The sequence below is a fragment of the Citrus clementina genome, unplaced genomic scaffold (assembly GCF_000493195.1).
Source record: "Citrus clementina cultivar Clemenules unplaced genomic scaffold, Citrus_clementina_v1.0 scaffold_6, whole genome shotgun sequence".
NCBI classification, from domain to species: Eukaryota; Viridiplantae; Streptophyta; class Magnoliopsida; order Sapindales; family Rutaceae; genus Citrus; species Citrus x clementina.
The window spans coordinates 18,657,276-18,679,537 of record NW_006262139.1 but is presented as its reverse complement, the minus strand read 5'-3'; the positions used below and the strand labels follow the sequence as shown (position 1 = coordinate 18,679,537).

General features: G+C 36.6%; 1 protein-coding gene across 1 annotated transcript; it reads left to right on the top strand.

Annotated features, from left to right (window-relative positions):
- Positions 1–6,686: 6,686 nt before the first annotated feature.
- Positions 6,687–21,510, top strand: LOC18039885 (guanine nucleotide exchange factor SPIKE 1). Its single transcript, XM_006429749.2, has 31 exons — positions 6,687–6,830; positions 6,965–7,069; positions 7,408–7,570; positions 7,666–7,772; positions 7,881–7,984; positions 8,098–8,153; positions 8,262–8,359; positions 8,500–8,637; positions 8,848–9,159; positions 9,338–9,616; positions 10,068–10,235; positions 10,319–10,510; positions 10,607–10,650; positions 10,850–10,919; positions 11,573–11,734; positions 12,336–12,443; positions 12,640–12,677; positions 13,185–13,329; positions 13,931–14,057; positions 14,810–15,003; positions 15,523–15,653; positions 16,044–16,119; positions 16,335–16,445; positions 16,672–16,854; positions 17,208–17,351; positions 17,577–17,750; positions 18,143–18,490; positions 18,572–18,901; positions 19,518–19,703; positions 19,864–20,838; positions 21,052–21,510. The coding sequence occupies exons 2-31, from the start codon at positions 6,983–6,985 to the stop codon at positions 21,304–21,306; spliced, it is 5,505 nt and encodes a 1,834-aa protein (XP_006429812.1). The 5' UTR covers positions 6,687–6,830; positions 6,965–6,982; the 3' UTR covers positions 21,307–21,510.
- The last annotated feature ends 752 nt before the right edge of the window (positions 21,511–22,262 follow it).

Here is a 22,262-nt window from a genome sequence, read left to right as displayed (position 1 = left end):
GCAGAGTGGGCAGCTTGAGATGAATCCAATAGACACTGTCTGGATACAATGAAATACACCATTGATAGGACAACTCGAGATAGCATCCCTGCATGTGATAAGGCCAAAGATTACTTGGCAGCTGTTGGAAGGACTTTTAAGAAGGTAGATAAGGCAGAAAAGGGTAACTATCTGAGGCTGCTTGCTAACACTCAGTATGATGGTGTTTCTGGAGTGAGAGAGCACATCCTTAAGATGACCAGTTACCATAAGAAGTTAAAGGACATGGATGTCAATCTGCCTGATGACTACCTGGTCTTCCAAATCCTTGAATCTCTTCCACCACAATTTGGCAATTTGAGAAGCCAATACAATACTCAGAGAGACACTTGGAATATCACTGAGTTGACTGCTTATGTGGTTCAAGAAGAGGAATCATTGAAGAAGGGGAAATCTCACACTGTCATGGTGGCCACTACTCAAGAGAGTGGGAGTGTGAAGAAAGGCTCTTCAAAGGGCAAGCAAATTAAAGCAGTAAGGTCAGACAGAGGTGGTGAGTACTATGGGCGATATGATGAAACTGGGCGTAATCCTGGACCTTTTGCTAAATTTCTTCAGGAATGTGGAATAGAAGCCCAGTATACAATGCCCGGGACTCCTGAACAGAATGGAATTGCAGAAAGGAGAAATCGTACTCTTCTTGACATGGTGCGGTGTATGCTGAGTAACTCTACCTTACCAGATTTTCTGTGGGGTGAAGCCTTAAGAACTGCAGCTTACATTTTGAATCAGGTACCTAGTAAATCGGTGCCCAAAACTCCTTATGAGTTGTGGTCAGGAAATAGACCGAGTCTTCGTCATTTTCATGTCTGGGGATGCAGAGCAGAAGTGAGGCCCTATAATCCACAATCAAGGAAACTTGATCCGAAAACAATTAGTGGTCATTTTATTGGCTATTGTATCGGCTCAAGGGGTTCTAGATTTTATTGTTCTTCCCACACTACTAGAATCATTGAGTCTGATCGTGCCATTTATTTTGAGGATGATCACAATGGTGGGAGTTCTGAGCCTCGCAGTCTGACATTGAGAGAAGAACGTGTGGTTTTGCCTATTCCATCTTTTCCGACTTCTGCGATGGGATTACCACATATTGATGATTCTTCTGTTGATCCTGAACTTCATCATAATATGGAGCCTATGATTGTAGAGGATGATGGTACTGATGTGCCATTAAGGAGATCAGAGAGGATCAGGAGACCTGCAATTTCTGATGATTATGTTGTTTACTTGCAGGAGCATGATTTTGATGCTGACTCTTCATCTGATCCTATTACCTTTCAAGAGGCCATCAATTGTTCAGAATCATCATCTTGGATACATGCGATGCATGATGAGATGGCATCTATGTATCATAATGGGGTTTGGGATTTAGTTGAGTTACCAGATGGATGCAGACCAATTGGTTGCAAATGGGTTTTCAAAACCAAAAGAAATGCCAGAGGTCAGGTAGAGAGGTATAAGGCCAGGCTTGTGGCTAAGGGTTTTAGTCAAAGAGAAGGCATTGATTACACTGAAACCTACTCTCCTGTTTCTACCAAAGACTCTTTTCGTATTATCATGGCATTGGTAGCTCATTTCAATTTAGAATTGCATCAGATGGATGTGAAGACAGCTTTTCTCAATGGGAGCTTGTCTGAAGATGTATACATGGTGCAACCTGATGGTTTTGTTGAGTCTGGTAGAGAAAACATGGTGTGTAAACTTAAAAGGTCCATTTATGGACTTAAACAGGCATCCAGACAGTGGTATTTGAAATTTCACGATATTGTCACCTCTTATGGGTTCCAGGAGAATGCCGTTGATCAGTGTATATACTTGAGAGTCAGTGGGAGCAAGTATATCATTTTGGTGCTTTATGTGGATGATATCTTGCTCGCTGCTAATGACACTAATTTGTTACTTGAGACAAAGCAAATGTTGTCATGCAGCTTTGATATGAAGGATCTTGGTGAAGCCCATTATGTATTAGGGATAGAGATTCTTCGTGATAGATCTAGAGGAATTCTAGGTTTGTCTCAAAAGACTTACATTGATCGCATTTTGAAAATGTTCAATTTGCAGTCTTGTGCTCCTGGGAAAGCTCCAATTTCGAAAGGTGACAAAATTTCCAAGTCTCAATGTCCCGATAATGATGTAGACAAAGCTAGAATGCAAACAGTCCCGTATGCATCCGTTGTGGGTAGCTTGATGTATGCTCAAGTCTGTACTCGCCCTGATATTGCTTTTCCAGTGGGAGTACTTGGAAGATACTTGAGCAATCCTGGATTTGAACATTGGAAGGCTGCGAAGAAAGTACTCAGATATTTGCGAGCCACTAAAGATTTTGTATTGACATATCAGCAATCTGACCATTTGAATATAGTTGGATATTCTGATGCTGATTTCGCAAGGTGCTTGGAAGACAAGAAATCCACATCTGGTTACATCTTTATGATGGCAGGAGGAGCTATATCATGGAAAAGTGTCAAGCAGACACTTATAGCTTCTTCAACAATGGAAGCAGAATATGTAGCCTGTTTTGAGGCTACACGTCATGCTTTATGGATGCAGAATTTTATCACAGGGCTAGATTGTATATTGGCCGTTCCGAGGCCACTAAAGATATACTGTGATAATTCTGCAGCTGTTTCTTTTTCTCACAACACAGGGAGTTCCTCACGTTCCAAGCACATTGATATTAAATACTTGTTTGTGAGAGAGAAAATTGCTTTATCTTGTGTATCAGTAGAGTATATCCCTACAGAACTCATGTTAGCCGATCCACTTACTAAAGCTTTAGCTCCAAAAGTATTTAGGGAGCATGTAACGCATATGGGATTATTTGAATCCACTTATATATGCTGAGTCAGTGGGAGTTCTGGTTTGTATTATGAGTTGCAACTTAAATGAGCTTATGTATTACTCATTTTGTTATCATGCATGCATGTTGTTATGTGATATTGATATGCCATATATTGTGTACACATTTGGCTGCGTATGGCATTATGTATAGAATGAGGATACGATGGTCCGAGACATTTTGCTCAGTCTCAATATGGACATTAAAGACTGAAGCGTTATGATTTAGCTTCAGTGTGCTTTCTTGAGACATTTTGATTTAGTCTCATTATGATTAAAAAGGAAGCTCGCTTCTCGAGACATTTTGCTATAGTCTCATTATGGTTATAAAGAAGCGATGGTCTAGGAGACATACTGTTTTCGTCTCATTTTGCTAGACATCTGGACTTTATGGAAATGAGCATGTTGATCACATTGTCATGTTATTTCCATAATTATACTTGTATACTACTACATGGTCACGTGTTTATAAGTGTCTTGTTATATGGAGCATCCTGTCGGTGCACATATGATTTGATATTTATGGCACATTTTGGACTTGTTTATGTTCTGGGTGATTGCTTGTATTTGACCTTTTGTTATAGTCACATATTGATTAATTCGGTTGTTTTCAAAATATTATTTTATTTTAAATTTATCATTAGAGTGATTTCTGTCGTCCAAGTGGGAGATTGTTAGATTTATTTCTCACATTATGTGGACTGACATAAATCATTCTAATTGTTTTCTATATTTTACCGAATTAATACGTGACTATTGTCAAATATTATGGAGCAATTTTGACATACCCTGTACAGTAGTATATTATGGACAAGTATATCCTTAATTGCTCCATAATATTTGACAATAGTCACGTATTAAGTCGGTAAAATATAGAAAACAATTAGAATGATTTATGTCAGTCCACATAATGTGAGAAATAAATTTAACATAATATGCATCAATTTGTAACTGAATTATGCATCACTAATAAGTAAGAACTTAACTTTCCCAGTTTCCAAGCTCTTCTTTCTTACAGCCTCAAACAAAATTCTTCCAAAACATTTAGGTTGATGGCGAATGCCCATTCTTCAAGTTTCATCATTGAAACTAAAAACTACACAGGAACGACCAGCGTAAAGTTTCACGCTGTCATAGATGATCTGTCATATGTAAAAAAAATAAAAATTTTATATGAAGGAAGGAAGTGGCGGACACTTTACACTCTGGAGAGATTACTGTACAACGTGTCGTCTATTAAGAGGATTTGTCGTCTACAATTTTTCAGTTTCCAGTAAGCCTACATGTCATTTATAGCTTAAAAGAAGATATGAATTTGTCGTCTCACGTAAAAGTCGACGTAATTTAAAGCGGAATAATAACATAGGGATCCTTATTTTTAAATCTAATCACAACTAAAGACATGAGTTTTATTTATTTTTTCCCGAATAGGGCCAATTAATGCAGTTCGCCAAGGCTGCTGTCGCTGTTGATGATTACAATACACAACATAATGTCGAGCTTGTGACCCAGCTGGAGTTACTGCCGTGTCAGTCAAATTACAGATGTTCAAGAAAGTGGGTCGGGGATAAGGAAACTACAACGTCCCTCTTGTTCAATTAAATCTAAGGATTGCTAGCAATCCTCGTTTCTTCGTTATTCTATTGGTGCATCGTTTAGTATCATTCAATTCTTTTCCTCCTAATAATATGGGCTGATTGTATATGAAGAAACAAAATTCCATGCTGCTCTCACCGATACGTTAGAATTTTGTGGTCCCAAAATGACCACCCGAGCTAGCAATATGTGCTCACATGTACAGTCAGTACTCAAGATTACAGTGAATTAATGTGAATCATTGCACGTTGAAGCTGAGTTGCGAATCAGCTTGTTTTAATTTCTTGCGCTTAATTACTAGCCACTTTAATGAATGCATTACAAGAATGTTAATACTTGTATTAAGAGTCGGAGAAATTGTAAAATACCTCATATGTATTATAACCAAATGATGTATGAATGACATGTGTAATTAAATTTAATACAATCACCACTTGCATGATAGTTTTTCAAAATCAATGCACACATATCATAACATTATTTACTTGTTATATAACTGACATGACACCTCAAATATATTCTAAAATTTCCCGTAGAGTCGATATTGATTTCACTAGTGAATCAATAACTTGCTGACCGTCTAGAGATTGCCACATTATTTGTTGATCTAAATTATATCGCCATTAATATTTGTTCTGATCAAACAGTTATTTCCCTCACAAATTCTTGTAGACCTTACCAATTGTCAAATGTAAGTCCAAGGGTTATTTACCTTATGTTTTGTCTTGCCTATTGTTTACAGTTCACACTATCCTATCCTTTTCACAGAATTGTAATCATCTTTAGGCATCAAACTTTCTTACTTGCAAGAATTTGAAGTTTTTGCTGAATAGATTCATCTCCCACCGAATTTTATACCAAAATAAAATTAGAAAATGAGGCAATTTCACCAACAATGATGAAAAGTAGTAACAACATTGTGATGCATGTGATTAAGGACGATTAGTCACATATAAGTGGCCAAAAAATTATATAAATAAACTAACCATTAGTATAAGAAATGATCAATATGAATCCAATTACCGATATAGCTACAATAAATAAAAAATAAATCTATCATTATCTATGGAGGAATATTTTTAATAAAAGTAGTACATGACAAAGTTTAAATCAATTTTTTAGTCCTTTACCTCTTCTAAGATATGAACTTGAATTATCAATTAAAGAAAACTATTTGAAAACTACTTATTTTACCCTAAATGTGGAAGAAACGTTTTCAATTATGTACCAACAAACATAATCTAAGTATTTTATTAAATTACACAATTATTTTGTAAAAATAATAATACCTATCTTTGCATAAACACATATAATCATTGAGGCCATGAGTATAAATAAAAAAAAAAACATTACAAAAATGACTGCACATTATGTGGTCGGAAAGTAATACTTAAAAAATAAACCAAAAAAGAAAAAAAAATGATTATTGCTTGCTTTTCTTAGAAGTAGTATTCACCCACCAATATAATTTAGAAATCCAAACTTAATACTAAAATAAAGGGAAACTACCATTTAAGTCACAAAACTTCTACATTATCTTTCCAAAGACGTAATTTGCCTAATTCTTGTAACCGAATCCTCATTGTTATTTATTAGCAAAAAGAACCGTTATGAATTGAACAATAAAACTTATTAAATTTTGCAAAATTTCTCTTCAACTTTTAGTAATGGATGGAAAGTACATTTTTTGAATTCATTAATTAGGCTTATATTGTCAATTTTATACTTTTAACTTAAATAATAATAAAAAAATAATGTCTGCTTGTGTAATAAATGATTTAACTTGTAAAATCTTTCAGATGGTGCAAAATGTCTTAATTCAAATACAAATGGAGGCAGACTTGGGAAGTTGAGGGCTTGAATTTTTTTTTACAGAAATCAAGTCACAAAAATAGATCTAAAATAAATTCATAATTACAATATGTCGGATGTGAACTTAGTTTTATATTAATGTATTTTTGAGAAAATATATATCCTAAAAGGCAAAAAGACCAAAAATTGAGGGACCTAAATGATAAAATACAGTGCTTTTCTTCGAAGCGAATAAAAAAGGTGGAAGCTAGAAATAAAATAAAATAAAACATGTCAGTGGAGACTGGAGAGAGACAGAGAAGCGGAGCTGACTCGGACAAGGTGAGATTAAAACGCTGTCGTTCAACTCTAATTTGGACTTTCTGGAGTCTGGACTAGCTTTGACCCGTGTCTCTTCTTCTCTTCTCTCTCTCTCTCTGCAGTACTACTGTCACTGTGGTGCGTTTGGTGTGAAGTTGTTATCTGTCCAAGATCTCGATTCTAACTCCTCAAAACGCACCGCATTGCCTGCTTTTCTTTTTATTGCTGCTCTGTCTGAGTCTCAGGTACGGCTCTTTTCAAACCCTAGAATCTTGGATTTCGTTTCAGATCTCGTGATTATATTTCGCTTGCGTTACCAGTTTCTTTTCTTTCTATTTATTTTTCTTAAAATCAAATGTGCTTTGTTTTCAAAATGCAGTGAAAATTTAAAAGTGCTATGGACGGCAGCAGTGGTGGTAGCGGAGGTCATCGCTTTCGAAGAATCCCTCGACAGTCTTTAGCTCATCTCAAATTGGACCCATTGGTGATTTTTTTTAAATTTTATTTTTCTGTAAAGAGTGCATTTTCTTTCATTTACATGCTTGAATTTCTCTTAGAATGGCATTTACTGTTAGTTGCATAATCAGTTAGTAGTGTCTTGTCTCTGAAATTTCTAAAATGTAAAATTAAAAAATGGCATTTTTTGTTTGTCTGAATCACACCTGATTTTGAATTCTATGAACATTTTGGGGTTATTAAAATGAAAAATAAATTAGACTTTATATCTCGTTTCCTGTATAAGGTTTACTGATGGAGAGTCACTTTTACTGCTGTGTGATTTGATGAGTTCAAGCTTGAGTGTTGTAGATTGATTTTCTGCAGATTGATGAGAATTTGGAGCAGTGGCCGCATTTGAATGAACTGGTGCAATGCTATAGAGCTGATTGGGTGAAGGATGAGAACAAGTATGGTCACTATGAAAGCGTTAGTCCGCCTTCTTTCCAAAATCAGATTTTTGAAGGCCCTGACACTGATATTGAGACAGGTTTTTGTTTTGATTTTAGTTGTCTTATTCACTTTTTGTCCGCTCTTATATGTTCGATGTTTGTGAAATGACTTTTGACATGCCTCTTTATGCAGAGACACGACTTGCTAATGCAAGGCGAGGCAAGGGCGAAGATGCCACAGATGATGACGCACCAAGTACCTCTGGAAGGCAATACACAGATGCTACTGATGTTTCAAAGGTTATGCTTTTGCAGTCTTGGTTTTACTAATGTCGCATTTCAAGATATGTTCCTTTTAGACATCACGATTTTGACTTTTATGTTTGGAAATTAATCTTGTATTTGCAGCATTTTGGTATATCTTCCCTTCCTGCTTACGAACCAGCTTTTGATTGGGAAAATGAGAGATCATTAACATTTGGTCAGAGACTTTCAGAAACCCCAATGTCACAGTATGGCTGGTTTAATTATTATTGCAGAGTATACCTGTAGTAGAAGCCTTTTGGACTTGCTCTGAGTTAATCTATCTTTTTTTTTTTTTTGGTTTTCTTTTTGGTGCCTTCAGTGGGTTAAAGATCTCTGTGAAGGTTTTGTCTCTATCATTTCAAGCTGGACTAGTTGGTGAGTTCTTCTTCACATCTCTGTTACTGCAATATTTCAATTGCTTTTAGCTGTTTCAGATTTCTGACTTAAGTATCTCTATCTTTTCCCTTCTTTTCTCTCTCTTAGAGCCATTTTATGGCACAATTTGCTTATATAATAGGGAGAGAAGAGAAAAATTATCCGAAGATTTCTATTTCCGAGTGCTACCGGCTGAAATGCAGGATGTAAGCCATAAAATAAATAATGTTTTTTTTTTCTCTCTCTATATTCTTAATCCTTTTACATGGGTTTGTATTTTCCTAGTGTGTCGCTTTTCTCTTAGATCGCAAGTAAGGAATTTTCTGTTTCCTTCTATCTTTGCCAGGCAAAAATATCTTATGAACCTCGCGGCATATTTTATTTAGATGCCCCATCAGCATCTGTTTGTCTTCTTATCCAGTTAGAGAGGCCTGCCACAGAAGAAAGTGGAGTCACCCCTTCCGTTTATTCACGCAAAGAACCTGTATGTCCATGGATATCAATAGGTTTTTTATTATTATTTTTAACTCATCTTTAAGTTCTTCCTTTCTTTTTGTTCTCTTGTTGGTTAATCTGTAAAATAATCTGGTGCCATCCTTGGGAGTTAATAATACAACCCTTTTTTATCAGATTGTATAAACTATATTTCTTTACACGATTATATGTTTCTTCAACCTATCTGAATCCTGAACAGGTACACTTGACAGAGAGAGAGAAGCAGAAACTGCAGGTGTGGTCTCGAATTATGCCTTATAGAGAGTCCTTCGCCTGGGCTATTGTTCCGCTATTTGACAACAGCATTGGTGCAGTTTCTGGTGGGTCTGCTTCCCCTAGCAGTCCTCTTGCTCCCAGCGTCTCTGGGTCAAGTTCTCACGAGGGTGTGTTTGAGCCCATTTCAAAGATCACATTGGATGGGAAGTTGGGATATTCGGGTGGAAGTTCTGTCATAGTTGAAATATCTAACTTAAATAAAGTAAAGGAATGCTACACTGAGGAGTCGCTTCAGGTGTGATTGGCTTTGTGATAAATAATTTATACATGAAAATTATTGCTATTTTCTGCTACAGTTTGTGTACCAAGAGAAAAAGGAATAAAGAGTTTCTTAGAATGTCCCCTTCCCTTTATTTCTGTCATGCTGATTCCTTCTAACAGTCTCTTCTCTTTTGCATGTGGTTCATTTTCAGGATCCTAAACGCAAGGTTCATAAACCAGTGAAGGGTGTTTTAAGACTGGATATAGAGAAGCACCAGACTGCTCATGCCGATTTGGAGAATATATCAGAAAGTGGCAGTGTGACTAATGACTCAATTGATCCAGGGGACCGTGCTACTGATTTGACATTTTCTAAGTGCCCCAGTAATGGTTCTGATGTGCCTCAGACCAGCAACTCTAAGTGGAGTTACGGTGATGGGAAAGAAATTTCTGGAAACGGATCAAATGCTCCAGATTTTAGTGCTGATGATGTGAGTGTAAAGCTATTCTTGTTATGATTCTTGTGTTCACATTTACCCATCACGTGCTATGTGACATTGCTCAAGATATAATCACAAGAAAAATTAGTCATCTTTTATTATTATTACTTTTAACATCTTTTGGAAGTCGATACAACCTTGTTTGAGTCTATTAGTAAATTTGCTGTCAGGGGCCCAACAAATCCCTCTAGAATCAAACTGGAAATCTCCTTGTCTTTTATTCTAGTCCTTCAGTTACTGGTCATGCCAAGTTCTTTAATAAGGAAGTCCCAGACTAAAGCATTTCATGAAAGTTTTACTCGCTATAATCCAACATTCCTTACAATCAATATGTTTCATTTGGTAAAAGAAGTGTCATATTAGTGCAACTTGTCTATCTCAACCATGCATTTTGAAATCTCTTTAGACTGTTTAAACTGAAAACAAGAATCGCATTTCTCAGTTTCAAGCTTTTGACTTCCGCACCACAACAAGAAACGAGCCTTTCTTGCAACTTTTTCATTGTCTATATGTATATCCCTCAAGTGTAAGTTTGAGTCGGAAGAGGAATTTGTTTATCCGAGTTGAACTACGGAAGGATGATGCTGATGTTCGTAGACAGCCTTTAGAGGTAACTCTCTTGATTAGTATCCATACTGAGAGATGTTTGCTTTGTATTCCTCATCTCACTTGTTATGTGTTTATTATGACTAGGCAATTCATCCAAGGGAGCCAGGTGTTTCACTCCAGAAGTGGGCTCACACACAAGTTGCTGTTGGGGCTAGGATGGCCTACTACCATGATGAGATTAAAGTTTCACTCCCAGCTGTCTGGACACCTATGCATCACCTCTTATTCACTTTTTTCCATGTTGATCTACAAACGAAACTGGAAGCTCCAAAACCAGTAAGTTATACATGTATAATGTAGCCTGCATTTCCTAAGCTTTTTCAACTTCTGTTATCTGTTCAAGGGAATGAACCTTCTGTCACTGCTTTCCAGGTAGTTATCGGATATGCGGCACTTCCACTGTCTACACATGCTCAGTATGTATTTGCTTTTATTTATGATGTTTCTTCCTTGCTTTTATCCATTTGATCTAGCTAAGTGATTTGCTTGATTATTTTCAATTTATCTCAATTTCATAGCAATTTATTTTTGTTTAGAGCTTAATTTTATTTTTATTTTAATGTGCCGTTACTGGTATAAGTGTTTCTAATAGCTACAAGGCAATGCTTATTATAGGCTGCGATCTGAAATTTCTTTACCAATAATTAAGGAACTGGTTCCGCATTATCTCCAAGAGACAGGAAAGGTATATTTGAACAGGATATTGATTATTACTTTATGTTATCTGTATCATTCTTTTTTAATTTTATTTTGTAGTGATGTTTAATTAAATATGAGTCACCTTCTGAGATGATAGGCCTCCCTTTCTCTCTATTGGACACCTAAATGAGTCTGGCTTGATCTCACTATTTAACGTCTACTTTTTCTTTTCTGTTGTTTTGTCAACTAAGAACTGTTTATGCCAGTATAATTAAAAAGAGTAGAAATAGAAATAACTCTTATCTTCTTAATGTAAGTCTCTAGCAATTTCATTATTTGCTGTCTGAGTGTAAAACTTCAATTCTATATATGCCTTTTCTCTTGTGTGGATTATGAAATTATTGCATGTTTATTTAGTATTAGCCAATATGCTTTCCTCACATGCCTTTCTTTGTTCATGGTTCAATACTTTAATTTTCAAGGTGCAGAGGAATCACATCAATCCATCCCGAACTTGGGCCTTTATTGGTGTTTGTAAACAATAATGAGTTCATATACAGCTAGAAGCTCTTAAATTCAATTTGGAATAGTTTTCATTTCCATCTTTATGACTAATGGTTCTGTTCTGATTCAAAAGTTAGATCTTTCATGCCTTCACTTTATCTTCTGGCTTATTTATTATTCTTATGATTTTGGTAGGAGAGGCTTGACTATTTGGAAGATGGAAAGAATGCTTTTAAGTTGCGCCTAAGACTTTGTTCTTCCTTGTATCCAATTAATGAGCGCATTAGGGATTTCTTTCTTGAATATGACAGACACACTCTTCGAACAAGCCCACCTTGGGGTTCTGAACTGCTGGAGGTATTGATTTATATTATGCAGTTAAATTCAGCCACTTTTAATTTTTCCTCATTTTATAAACGGGAATTCATAATGATCTCATGAGTTTCAGTCCTGACATTTAACTGTAAGCATATGTGAACTGACATATGTAGCCAAGGCTAGAAAGTTCTTGTGTTATCTTACAGAACTGAATTCTGTACATGTCTGTGCATGCGTGTGTTCCCTTTTCTTAGTTGCTGGCTTACCACCTTTGCTTCAGTTTGATATTTGAATATTATTTTGTAACCAGCCATGGCTTGAACCCTGCATTTGTTCTGGAGATGTACATACCATATCAGGATTAATAACAGGAACCCCTGTTAAGGCAAAAAGTAAAAGAAAAATAAAAATAAAAGAACAGATGCATCATGAGGAAGAGAGTTGGGGCTAGGAAGTTGACAGGGAGGAGGCTTTAGAATATGGGAACTTTTGTTGTCATTCTGAATTCTCTTAGTAACCTCAGTCTACATATATGTTTGTTATCTGCTAGAAAGTTGCTTCTTTTTTCTGGTGCTTCATATCATACCTATTTATACTGTTAGAGAGAGTTGAATGGGCTTCATGAATTTTTCTCTTGCAGGCTATCAATAGTTTGAAGAATGTTGATTCCACTGCTTTGCTTCAGTTTCTTCACCCTGTACTGAATATGCTTCTCCATCTTATAGGCAATGGTGGAGAAACACTTCAGGTTTTCAGATTATTTTAATTATGGTGTTTTCTTTGCAATCCTTTTTTGTCACTAGTTTCAAAGTCATTATTTTTTTGTTTTATTTTGTTAATCATCTTGATGTCTTTGCTCTTGAAGATTTTTCTTGATCATTGGACAGCCTCTGGGCTTTTTGCTGTGTGTTGCCAACACTATTTATTTTTCTTTGTTCCTTCAGGTTGCAGCCTTCAGAGCCATGGTCAATATCTTAACCCGGTATGCTTTCAGTTATTAAGTTACACCGTGTAGAGATGTATATGACTTGTGCCAGTATAATTATCTGGTAGATGCCTCTAGATATAACAATTTGATCCCCTTACAAGTCTGGAGAACTATTTTATTTTCAACCAAAATTATGCTTGCGAAATCATTTTTGTGTATTATCATATTCTGGCAACTGGAAGGCATTTGTATTATAAACTATAAAATATTAACTCCCTAATGTATTAGTTGGGCCTCATACAAGTACACACACACCCCCACAAACTATAAGAAACATAAGCATTCTATAAGAAAAGGAGGCATACAAAGGTGAGAAGCTGTTCACCTCCCTCCCTTCCAAAAAAACGGATGATGGTCTATTTGAAACAATTTAGGTTTTATTTTATCATTTCAATCTTCTGAATTGAGTTGCAAGGGCATGTTGATAAAGCCTTTTTGTTTTTGGTTTTTATAACAACTTAGTCTTTTGCAGTTAGCAATATGTTGAAATTTATTTTGTAGGGTGCAGCAGGAGTCAGTTGATGATGCTGAGCGAAATCGATTTCTTGTCAACTATGTTGATTATGCTTTTGATGACTTTGGCGGTCGTCAACCACCTGTTTATCCTGGTTTGTCTACTGTATGGGGTAGCTTGGCTCGCAGTAAGGCATGTTAACCAATCTTCCTTTTTGAGTCCGTACTCTAATTCCCTATTTTATTATTCTGTTACCTAAAATATACTTTTCACATTGTGTCATATTAACAGGAAACCAACTATTCTCTTTATAGATTATATTACAATTTTGAAATGAAATTCGTGGTTTTGGTGCATATCTTCATTGTAATTGTAAATTGTTTTACCACATTTGATTATTATTATTATTATTTTAGAAAATATAAAACCTTTTTTCACTGCATTTGATTATGGGCGGCATTTTAATTCGTTTGGATGAATAAAATAAGTTTTCTCTTTGGGGATGATTGCCTTGGGCTGATTTATATGTTCTATTTATCTTACAGTTCTAGAGTGAATTTCATAAAGTGACTCGTAAGATTTTCCCTAATAAAGTAACGTGATTCTTCACTACCTTGCCAATACTGTGCTAGAAGTTGAAAACGTCATTTGTATCAAAGCATGTATTAATGCATTTTTTTTGTTGTCCCTGCAAAGATGTGCTGAAGTGCTAAAATCACAAGATTAACAATGTACTATTATGTTTTTGTTCATTATTTTCTTTTTGAGTTCTCTGATTGATGATTTATTGCAGGCTAAGGGTTATCGTGTTGGACCTGTATATGATGACGTTCTGGCAATGGCTTGGTTTTTCCTTGAGCTAATTGTGAAGTCAATGGCATTGGAGCAGACACGGCTTTTCTTTCATGGTCTTCCATTAGGTAGGGTAAAATACTTGGAAAGATCCTTGCACTGCTTACAGCTTATTTCATAATACTTAAAAAGAGATACTGAAATAGTAATTTATCCACTACATTTTTCTTATTTTTTCCCTAGACACAACAGAGGTATTTATTGTGACCTCAGTTCAATGTACTGAGTGAGCCTTTAAGACAAAGTAAGGCTAACACCCTACGAGTCCGTGGCTTATTATGGTCATTGCTTATAAGCTACATTATGGTCATCTCCGAGCAGGCTTGTTTTTATAATTACTATTTTTCAGCCTTTTGAGACAATTGTCATAATAGATAATATTCACTTTGTGCTGGTGAAATTTATATTATCAATATAGAACTACCTAACTCTTACAGCATTTCCATAAATTAACCAGTATTGAGCATGATGATAAATATGTTGAATAAGAATTCAAAAAGGAAAATTTATGGTAGCTGGATGATATTTGGTCAATAGGGATGCAAGAGAGCTGTCTTACAGTTGTTGCTTTGCAATGATTCTTACTATTCCAGTCTTAACTGATTAATTGACTGCTGATGTCTAGATTGAAGTGCTCTAACTGCTTTGCTGGTAAATTCTAGCTTGGATAGTTGCATTCACTCTACATATTTCATGTTTTCTTATATATCAGTTGTGATGGTTCATTTTAATGTACAATGTAGGCCAAAAAGTTGAAAGTAGCTTATCACGTAAAAATTCTTTGAATCCATCTTTTTCAAAATTTTCCCCCTTTTGTCAGGTGAAGACATTCCTCCCATGCAGTTAAGAGACGGTGTGTTCAGATGTGTAATGCAGTTGTATGACTGTCTTCTAACTGAGGTGCATGAGCGTTGTAAGAAGGGGTTAAGTTTGGCAAAACGCTTAAACAGCAGTTTGGGCTTCTTCTGTTATGATCTTTTGTCCATCATTGAACCTCGGCAAGTTTTTGAACTGGTAGGCTCTGCAGCTACTTGCCTGGTTATAAATCTGTGTTGATTGCCAATTGTATATAAATTATTGTTTGCTTTGCATTCTCTTGTCTAAATCAAACACATGGAACATGTAGTGTCAAAGATTCTTTTTGATAACGAGAATCAGTGAATCTGCACTATCATACTTTGCAGCTTGATGATGTATGGTTATAAATCTGTGTTGATTTTCTAAGAATCAATGAATCTGTACTATCATATTTTGGAGCTTGATGATGTATGTTTGGTTGAGGTATGATAGAATAATATCTTTGGTATGCAATAGTTGGAGCTCTTGTTAGGTTTCTAGTTGTAAGCTATATATATATATATTCTCACAGCATCATGTCTTACGCAATTCAGTTCTACTCACACATCTGGATGGGAATTGTAGGTTGATAGTGAATCTAGACGACAGTTACTATATTTCATATGGGCAGGAGCCTTGTTCTTTTATGTGTTTTTGTAATGTTTTACTTGACACAAATTATCTTCTATTCGGCAGGTTTCATTGTATCTGGACAAGTTTTCCGGGGTATGTCAGTCAGTTCTCCATGATTGCAAGCTTATATTCTTGCAGATTGTATGTGATCATGATCTTTATGTAGAAATGCCAGGGAGGGACCCTTCAGATAGGTAACTCAATGATTAAGTTCTTCTGTTCTTGCGTACCAGTGAACTTATGTTCATTTATCTTCTGTTTCCTGGTTGATCAATCCTTAATGTGGATGTTTGTGGTTTACTTATTAGGGTGCTGGAAAAATCAGATGTTATTGTGTTTTTCTTCAATTTTTTGTCCCCCTTCCTCCCAGTTTGGAGTAAAGAGTCCAATTGAGGAGATTGACGCAAGTCAATACATCTGTTATAACGATATCCCGCAGGATCGTTTTAGTTTTGAAAGATTATAATTTTCTTTCGTAATTCTTTCTTTTTTCAATCTTCATTTTGGCTGTGTACGATCTGAGTGAATTCAAATCTGATGCTGCAACTGATGTTTGTTTGACCACATGCTCTTTGATGTTGTAGGAACTATCTTTCATCTGTGTTAATACAAGAAGTTTTCCTTACTTGGGATCATGATGATTTATCTCAGAGAGCAAAGGTGAATTTTAATAAATTCAACTAGTTCTAGTTTTGAATTAATGATGGTATTTCTTGAGTCAGTCGATGCATATTTGTTTTGTTTATGTGCACTTTGCTCAATTTCTATACTTGTTAACTGTTTTCTTTACTCTGGCTACATGCTACATTATTATTTGCTTGAAGTATAAATATTCTGTCTGGTATTTTGTTGTAACATGCTTCTTGTGAGTATAGGCAGCCAGAATCCTAGTAGTCCTTCTGTGCAAGCATGAGTTTGATGCTCGGTACCAAAAGCCTGAGGATAAGCTATATATCGCTCAGCTATATTTCCCCCTTATTGGCCAGGTACGTTTTTGAGATAAAAGTTAAGTAGATTGTATTTAGAGAAAAAAGAGATAAAAAATTTCATAGCCTGACATTTTAAAAAATTTTATAGCTTGATATATATACTCTTTCCTCCACTTGAGGGAAATTCACTTGTTTTCCTAGATTCCTAAGCATTCTAGTCTTAAGCATACATGGACTTTTCTTAGAATTCCTCAGTGGGTATTTTTTGTTTTATTCTGTGCAGATCCTGGATGAAATGCCTGTATTTTACAATCTAAATGCTGTAGAAAAGCGTGAAGTTTTAATTGTTGTAATGGAAATTGTGCGGAATCTAGATGATGCTTCACTGGTCAAGGCATGGCAGCAAAGCATTGCTCGGACAAGATTGTTTTTCAAACTCATGGAAGAATGCCTCATTCTTTTTGAGGTTTGTACTAATTTGAAAGCTGAAGTTCCTTTTCAATCATTTTACTGAATCTTCACTCTTCATTTAGCCTCTTTACATGAGTTAGGCCACAGAAATCTCTCCATGGACTTTTTAAAGCCTTGTTATCTACATGGAGTCCTGGGGATCTGTTCTTGAATTTATCAGATGATTTTATTGTAATAACTACCAGTGCTTTGTTTATTTAATTTTTGTGGCCAATTAAAATCATGTAAACATGATTCTTTTTCAACTAGATTTACATGAAGCTGATGTCAATTCATTTCTCATTGTATTATCTCTGTTGCTCTCATGTCAGTTGTAATCTGAGTTTGAGTGAATGATGTATTTTACAGCACAGAAAACCTGCTGATGGAATGCTGTTAGGTGCTAGTTCTCGCAGCCCTGTTGGTGAGGGGCCTTCTTCTCCCAAGTATTCAGATAGACTCTCTCCTTCAATAAACAATTACTTGTCTGAGGCATCTAGACAAGAAGTCAGAGTGAGTTTACCATCATGATTTTTCTTAAGTTTTTGAAGCTATTGCATTTTTTTTCCCCCATTTTCCTCCCTTCATGTTCTTGTCAGCTCTTTTCTTCACTGGTCAATTTTGACGTCCTTCACTGTCAATACTTTCTTAATTTCTTTAATTGTCTTGTTTTGCTATTAGATTTCAGATAGTTCATCTTTTGTTTATCCTTGTACTTTTTAAATCTCTCCGATGCAGCCTCAGGGGACTCCTGAAAATGGTTATTTGTGGCAGAGGGTGAATTCCCAGTTAAGCTCTCCAAGCCAGCCATATTCCTTGAGAGAAGCTTTGGCGCAGGCACAATCTTCTAGGATTGGAGCTTCGGCTCAGGCACTTAGAGAATCCTTGCACCCAATGTTGAGACAGAAATTGGTATGATTTTGCATCAAATGCTTTTGTGAAAATTCAGATTTCCTCTGTTTTAATCTCTATTTTCTCTTATTATACAATAGAGAAGAATACCTATTTATATACATTACACCCTAGGAACAAAATGGTAAAAACAGCTAGGATATTGCAAATCAGTATCCCTGAAAATTAGGGATTATATCTCCTAAAATCTAGTATTTAAGTCAACACATAGCTGTAAAATACAGCTGACATCTACAACAATAGTCAACACACAGCTGACATCTGCAACAGTTTTTAATTGATTGCCATAACAGCCCCTACTTAATTTTTTAAGTATTAACTGGTCTTGTTTTAGGTTTGTTTATTTTCTCTTTGTTACTCAAGGAAGCTGATATTTTTCACATTCTCTTCAGGAACTCTGGGAAGAAAATTTGAGTGCTGCTGTCAGTCTTCAGGTTTTAGAAATAACTGAGAAATTCTGCATGATGGCAGCATCCCATAGCATTGCTACTGATTATGGGAAACTTGATTGCATTACAGCCATAATTATGAGTTTCTTCTCCCGAAACCAGCCAGTAGCTTTCTGGAAAGCATTTTTTCCCGTCTTCAATCGCATTTGTGATCTTCATGGAGCAACACTAATGGCTAGGGAGAATGATCGCTTCCTAAAGCAAGTTGCCTTTCATCTCCTTCGGCTTGCAGTTTTCCGAAATGTTAGCATCAGGAAAAGGGCTGTTATCGGGCTCCAGATACTTGTGAGGGTATGTTTGTTTCTCATTAATTGGATTTGCTGCTGTGGCTGTGCTTTTGAGCTCATTTAACCATATCTTTCATTTTTGCAGAGCTCTTTCTACTTTATGCAGACTGCAAGGCTGAGGGTTATGCTGACTATCACACTGTCAGAGCTAATGTCCGATGTGCAAGTGACTCAAATGAAATCTGATGGAACACTAGAAGAAAGCGGGGAAGCGCGACGCCTTCGAAAATCTTTGGAGGAAATGGCAGATGAAGCTAGGAGTCCCAGCCAATTTAGGGAGTGTGGACTTCCTGAGGATGCTTTGTTGGCCATTCCAGAAAAATTTACAGAGAATCGGTGGTCCTGGTCTGAAGTGAAACATCTATCTGTCAGTCTTCTGTTGGCCCTCGATGCCAGCCTGGAACATTCACTTTTGGTAAGCTTAAACAATTTGTCTCAATTTTGAATGTGATGCATTCATTTGGGAAATGCCAAGAACACCTTGATACCAATTAATAAAATGGATTCAACTATCTCCCAAAGGATTTCTGCTTTGTAAGCAGAAAGAAACAACTCCTTAGAAATCAATATAGATACACTCATGCATCCCTCCTGCATGGCCTACTCTGTGAAGTTCTCATAAAAGGTAATTGGTATGAAGAAGCATGGCTTCTTTTAAGATTTTTGTCCTTCATTTTTCAATGGTTTTTGTTTCTTTACAAGAAATTCTCTGTGGCTTTATGAGCGTCTGATACATGTGGCTGTAAGCTTGTAACAATTGCTAAGATTTACTTTAATGATTCTTGTTGCCAACAGACTCCTTGCCTTGCCCAAATTAGCCTGTAATATTGTTATACCTTGCCCGCCCTAGCTTCAGTTTAGGTTTGAGAAAGGTTATTTGTTCTCTGGAAAGCTGTAGAGGGTAGATTAACTGTTCGGATACCTTACTCATTTTTATTTACCTTACCTGGCCACTGCTATTTCACCTATCTTCTGGATCTGTAACTTATATTGATTGAACTCATGTAGTAATATTTTCATTTTTCTTACAGGGTTCCGCCATGACTATGGATAGATATGCAGCTGCAGAAAGCTTCTATAAACTTGCAATGGCATTTGCCCCTGTCCCGGATCTTCATATAATGTGGTTGCTACATCTATGTGATGCGCATCAAGAAATGCAGTCATGGGCTGAAGCTGCTCAGTGTGCTGTAGCTGTTGCTGGTGTTGTCATGCAGGTACACTGATAATATTTTTAAGACTCCAATTGATTGATTGTGTTCTAGCTACTTGGTTAGCTCACGGTTGAGCTTTTCTAAATATAGCCCCATAACTGGAAGTGTGCTTTTATTTACACGGCCACTTTTTCACTAATCTCCCCAGTATCTTCATTTGTAGGCCCTTGTGGCTAGAAATGACGGTGTTTGGAGCAAAGATCATGTTGCTGCTCTTCGTAAAATTTGTCCCATAGTTAGCAATGAGATCACTGCTGAGGCGTCAGCGGCTGAGGTGGAGGGTTATGGTGCTTCAAAGCTCACGGTTGACTCAGCTGTGAAGTACCTACAGCTAGCAAATAAACTTTTCTCTCAAGCTGAACTCTACCATTTCTGTGCAAGCATTCTAGAACTTGTGATCCCAGTTTATAAGAGCAGGAGAGCATATGGGCAACTGGCTAAATGTCATACTTTACTCACTAATATATACGAATCAATCCTTGAGCAGGAAGCAAGTCCAATTCCATTTACTGATGCCACATACTACAGGGTGGGATTTTATGGTGAAAAATTTGGAAAGCTGGACAGAAAGGAATATGTGTACCGTGAACCACGTGATGTACGCCTAGGTGACATAATGGAGAAACTTAGTCATATATACGAGTCTAGGATGGATGGCAATCACACTTTGCACATTATTCCAGATTCCAGGCAAGTGAAGGCAGAAGAATTGCAGCCTGGAGTCTGCTATCTACAAATCACTGCTGTTGATCCAGTCATGGAGGATGAAGATTTGGGGAGCAGAAGGGAAAGAATCTTCTCTCTTTCCACTGGAAGTGTTCGTGCCCGTGTCTTTGACAGATTTTTGTTTGATACCCCATTCACAAAAAATGGGAAGACCCAAGGCGGTTTGGAAGACCAATGGAAGAGGCGGACTGTTCTTCAGACCGAAGGTTCTTTCCCAGCACTGGTGAATAGGCTCTTGGTAACCAAGTCTGAGTCCCTCGAGTTCTCACCCGTTGAGAATGCAATTGGAATGATTGAAACCCGAACTGCAGCACTACGAAATGAGCTTGAAGAACCTCGCAGTTCTGAAGGTGATCAACTCCCACGTCTCCAGAGTCTGCAGAGAATCCTTCAAGGCAGTGTTGCAGTTCAAGTGAGTTGTGTTTTGATGTAGTAGTTCTTTTTAGTTTTTCAATATCAGTACAAGCGTTTTGATACTAGACAAGACTAGTTCCACTATATGACTTGGTTCCCTATCAGAAGTATGATCTTATGAGTTTTTATTCTTTTGTTTTTTATGTACTTATATTTTCTGTTATTGTCAACCAGATTTTTATCCTCCTAACCTGAAATTGCATGAATTTAGGTGAACAGCGGGGTGTTGAGTGTCTGCACAGCCTTCCTGTCGGGTGAGCCAGCCACAAGATTGCGTTCACAAGAATTGCAGCAACTCATAGCTGCACTCCTCGAATTTATGGCTGTTTGCAAGCGAGCCATAAGAGTACACTTCCGATTGATTGGGGAGGAAGACCAGGAGTTCCACACGCAGCTTGTTAATGGATTTCAATCACTAACAGCAGAATTGTCTCATTACATCCCCGCCATTCTCTCAGAGCTGTAAAAAGTGTTGTCCGCTTTGTTTGTTTAAGCGCCGGCTGGCAGCGGCAATCTGTTCATATCGTCTGTTTTTTTTTTTTTTGTATCTCCTTGCAGTCGTGCACATATTTCAGGTTGTTTATAAATGTAACTACTGGGTTTTGTGTACCATCTTCAATGCATTTTTTGGCGACGTGTAATGTTAAGCGATTCCTCTTTGTGTGATGTATTAAAGCATCTGGGCCTCTTATTTCACGTTTCAATTTTTATTATCAATCTAGGAAAATTCTATTAGCCTCTTAAATCCCATCTTTGCTTTTGCATTTGAGCGTTCGGGCTTTTATTTTATTTTATTTTATTTTAATAAAATAAAGTTGTGATGTATGTATTAATCGTATGACGTGAATTTGTTGAACGAGTAGAGCCTACATCAGTTACCAAGTGCACCATTGACTTCAAATTGTAACCATTTATTGAGTCAAATTGAGAAATAAAAGTAATAAGTGCAATATGAATGATCAATGAATATTCTTAACTGACTTCACCACCGCTATGATCTCAACCACTGCATTAGCTAAGGCCAGTAACAACTCGAAATAACATAAGGAATAAGGAAAGAGAATAAGTAGCTCAATTACGCAAAATTGTATTCGAATTAAGTGGAGGTGCATGTGTCTACAAGCTCGTGTATAACTTGAACGTTGCTGATACATTTACCTGCGTGTCACTCGTCAAAAAAGTTTGGGAACTAGAAAGGTTACCTGTGGGTAGTAGGTCATTTGTGTATCAATTTTAACATTACATTTACATCACTTGCAGATTATATTAATAACCTAAGAAGCCAAATAATTCGACCGAAGTTAAAATTAGAAATGAGCTAACGTCACATGATTCACGCCACATATATTTTCATTTTCATTATTTCATGGGTTGTAGAATGGGGTGTTTTGGTAAATTCGGTACGGTACAGCAGTGATAAGT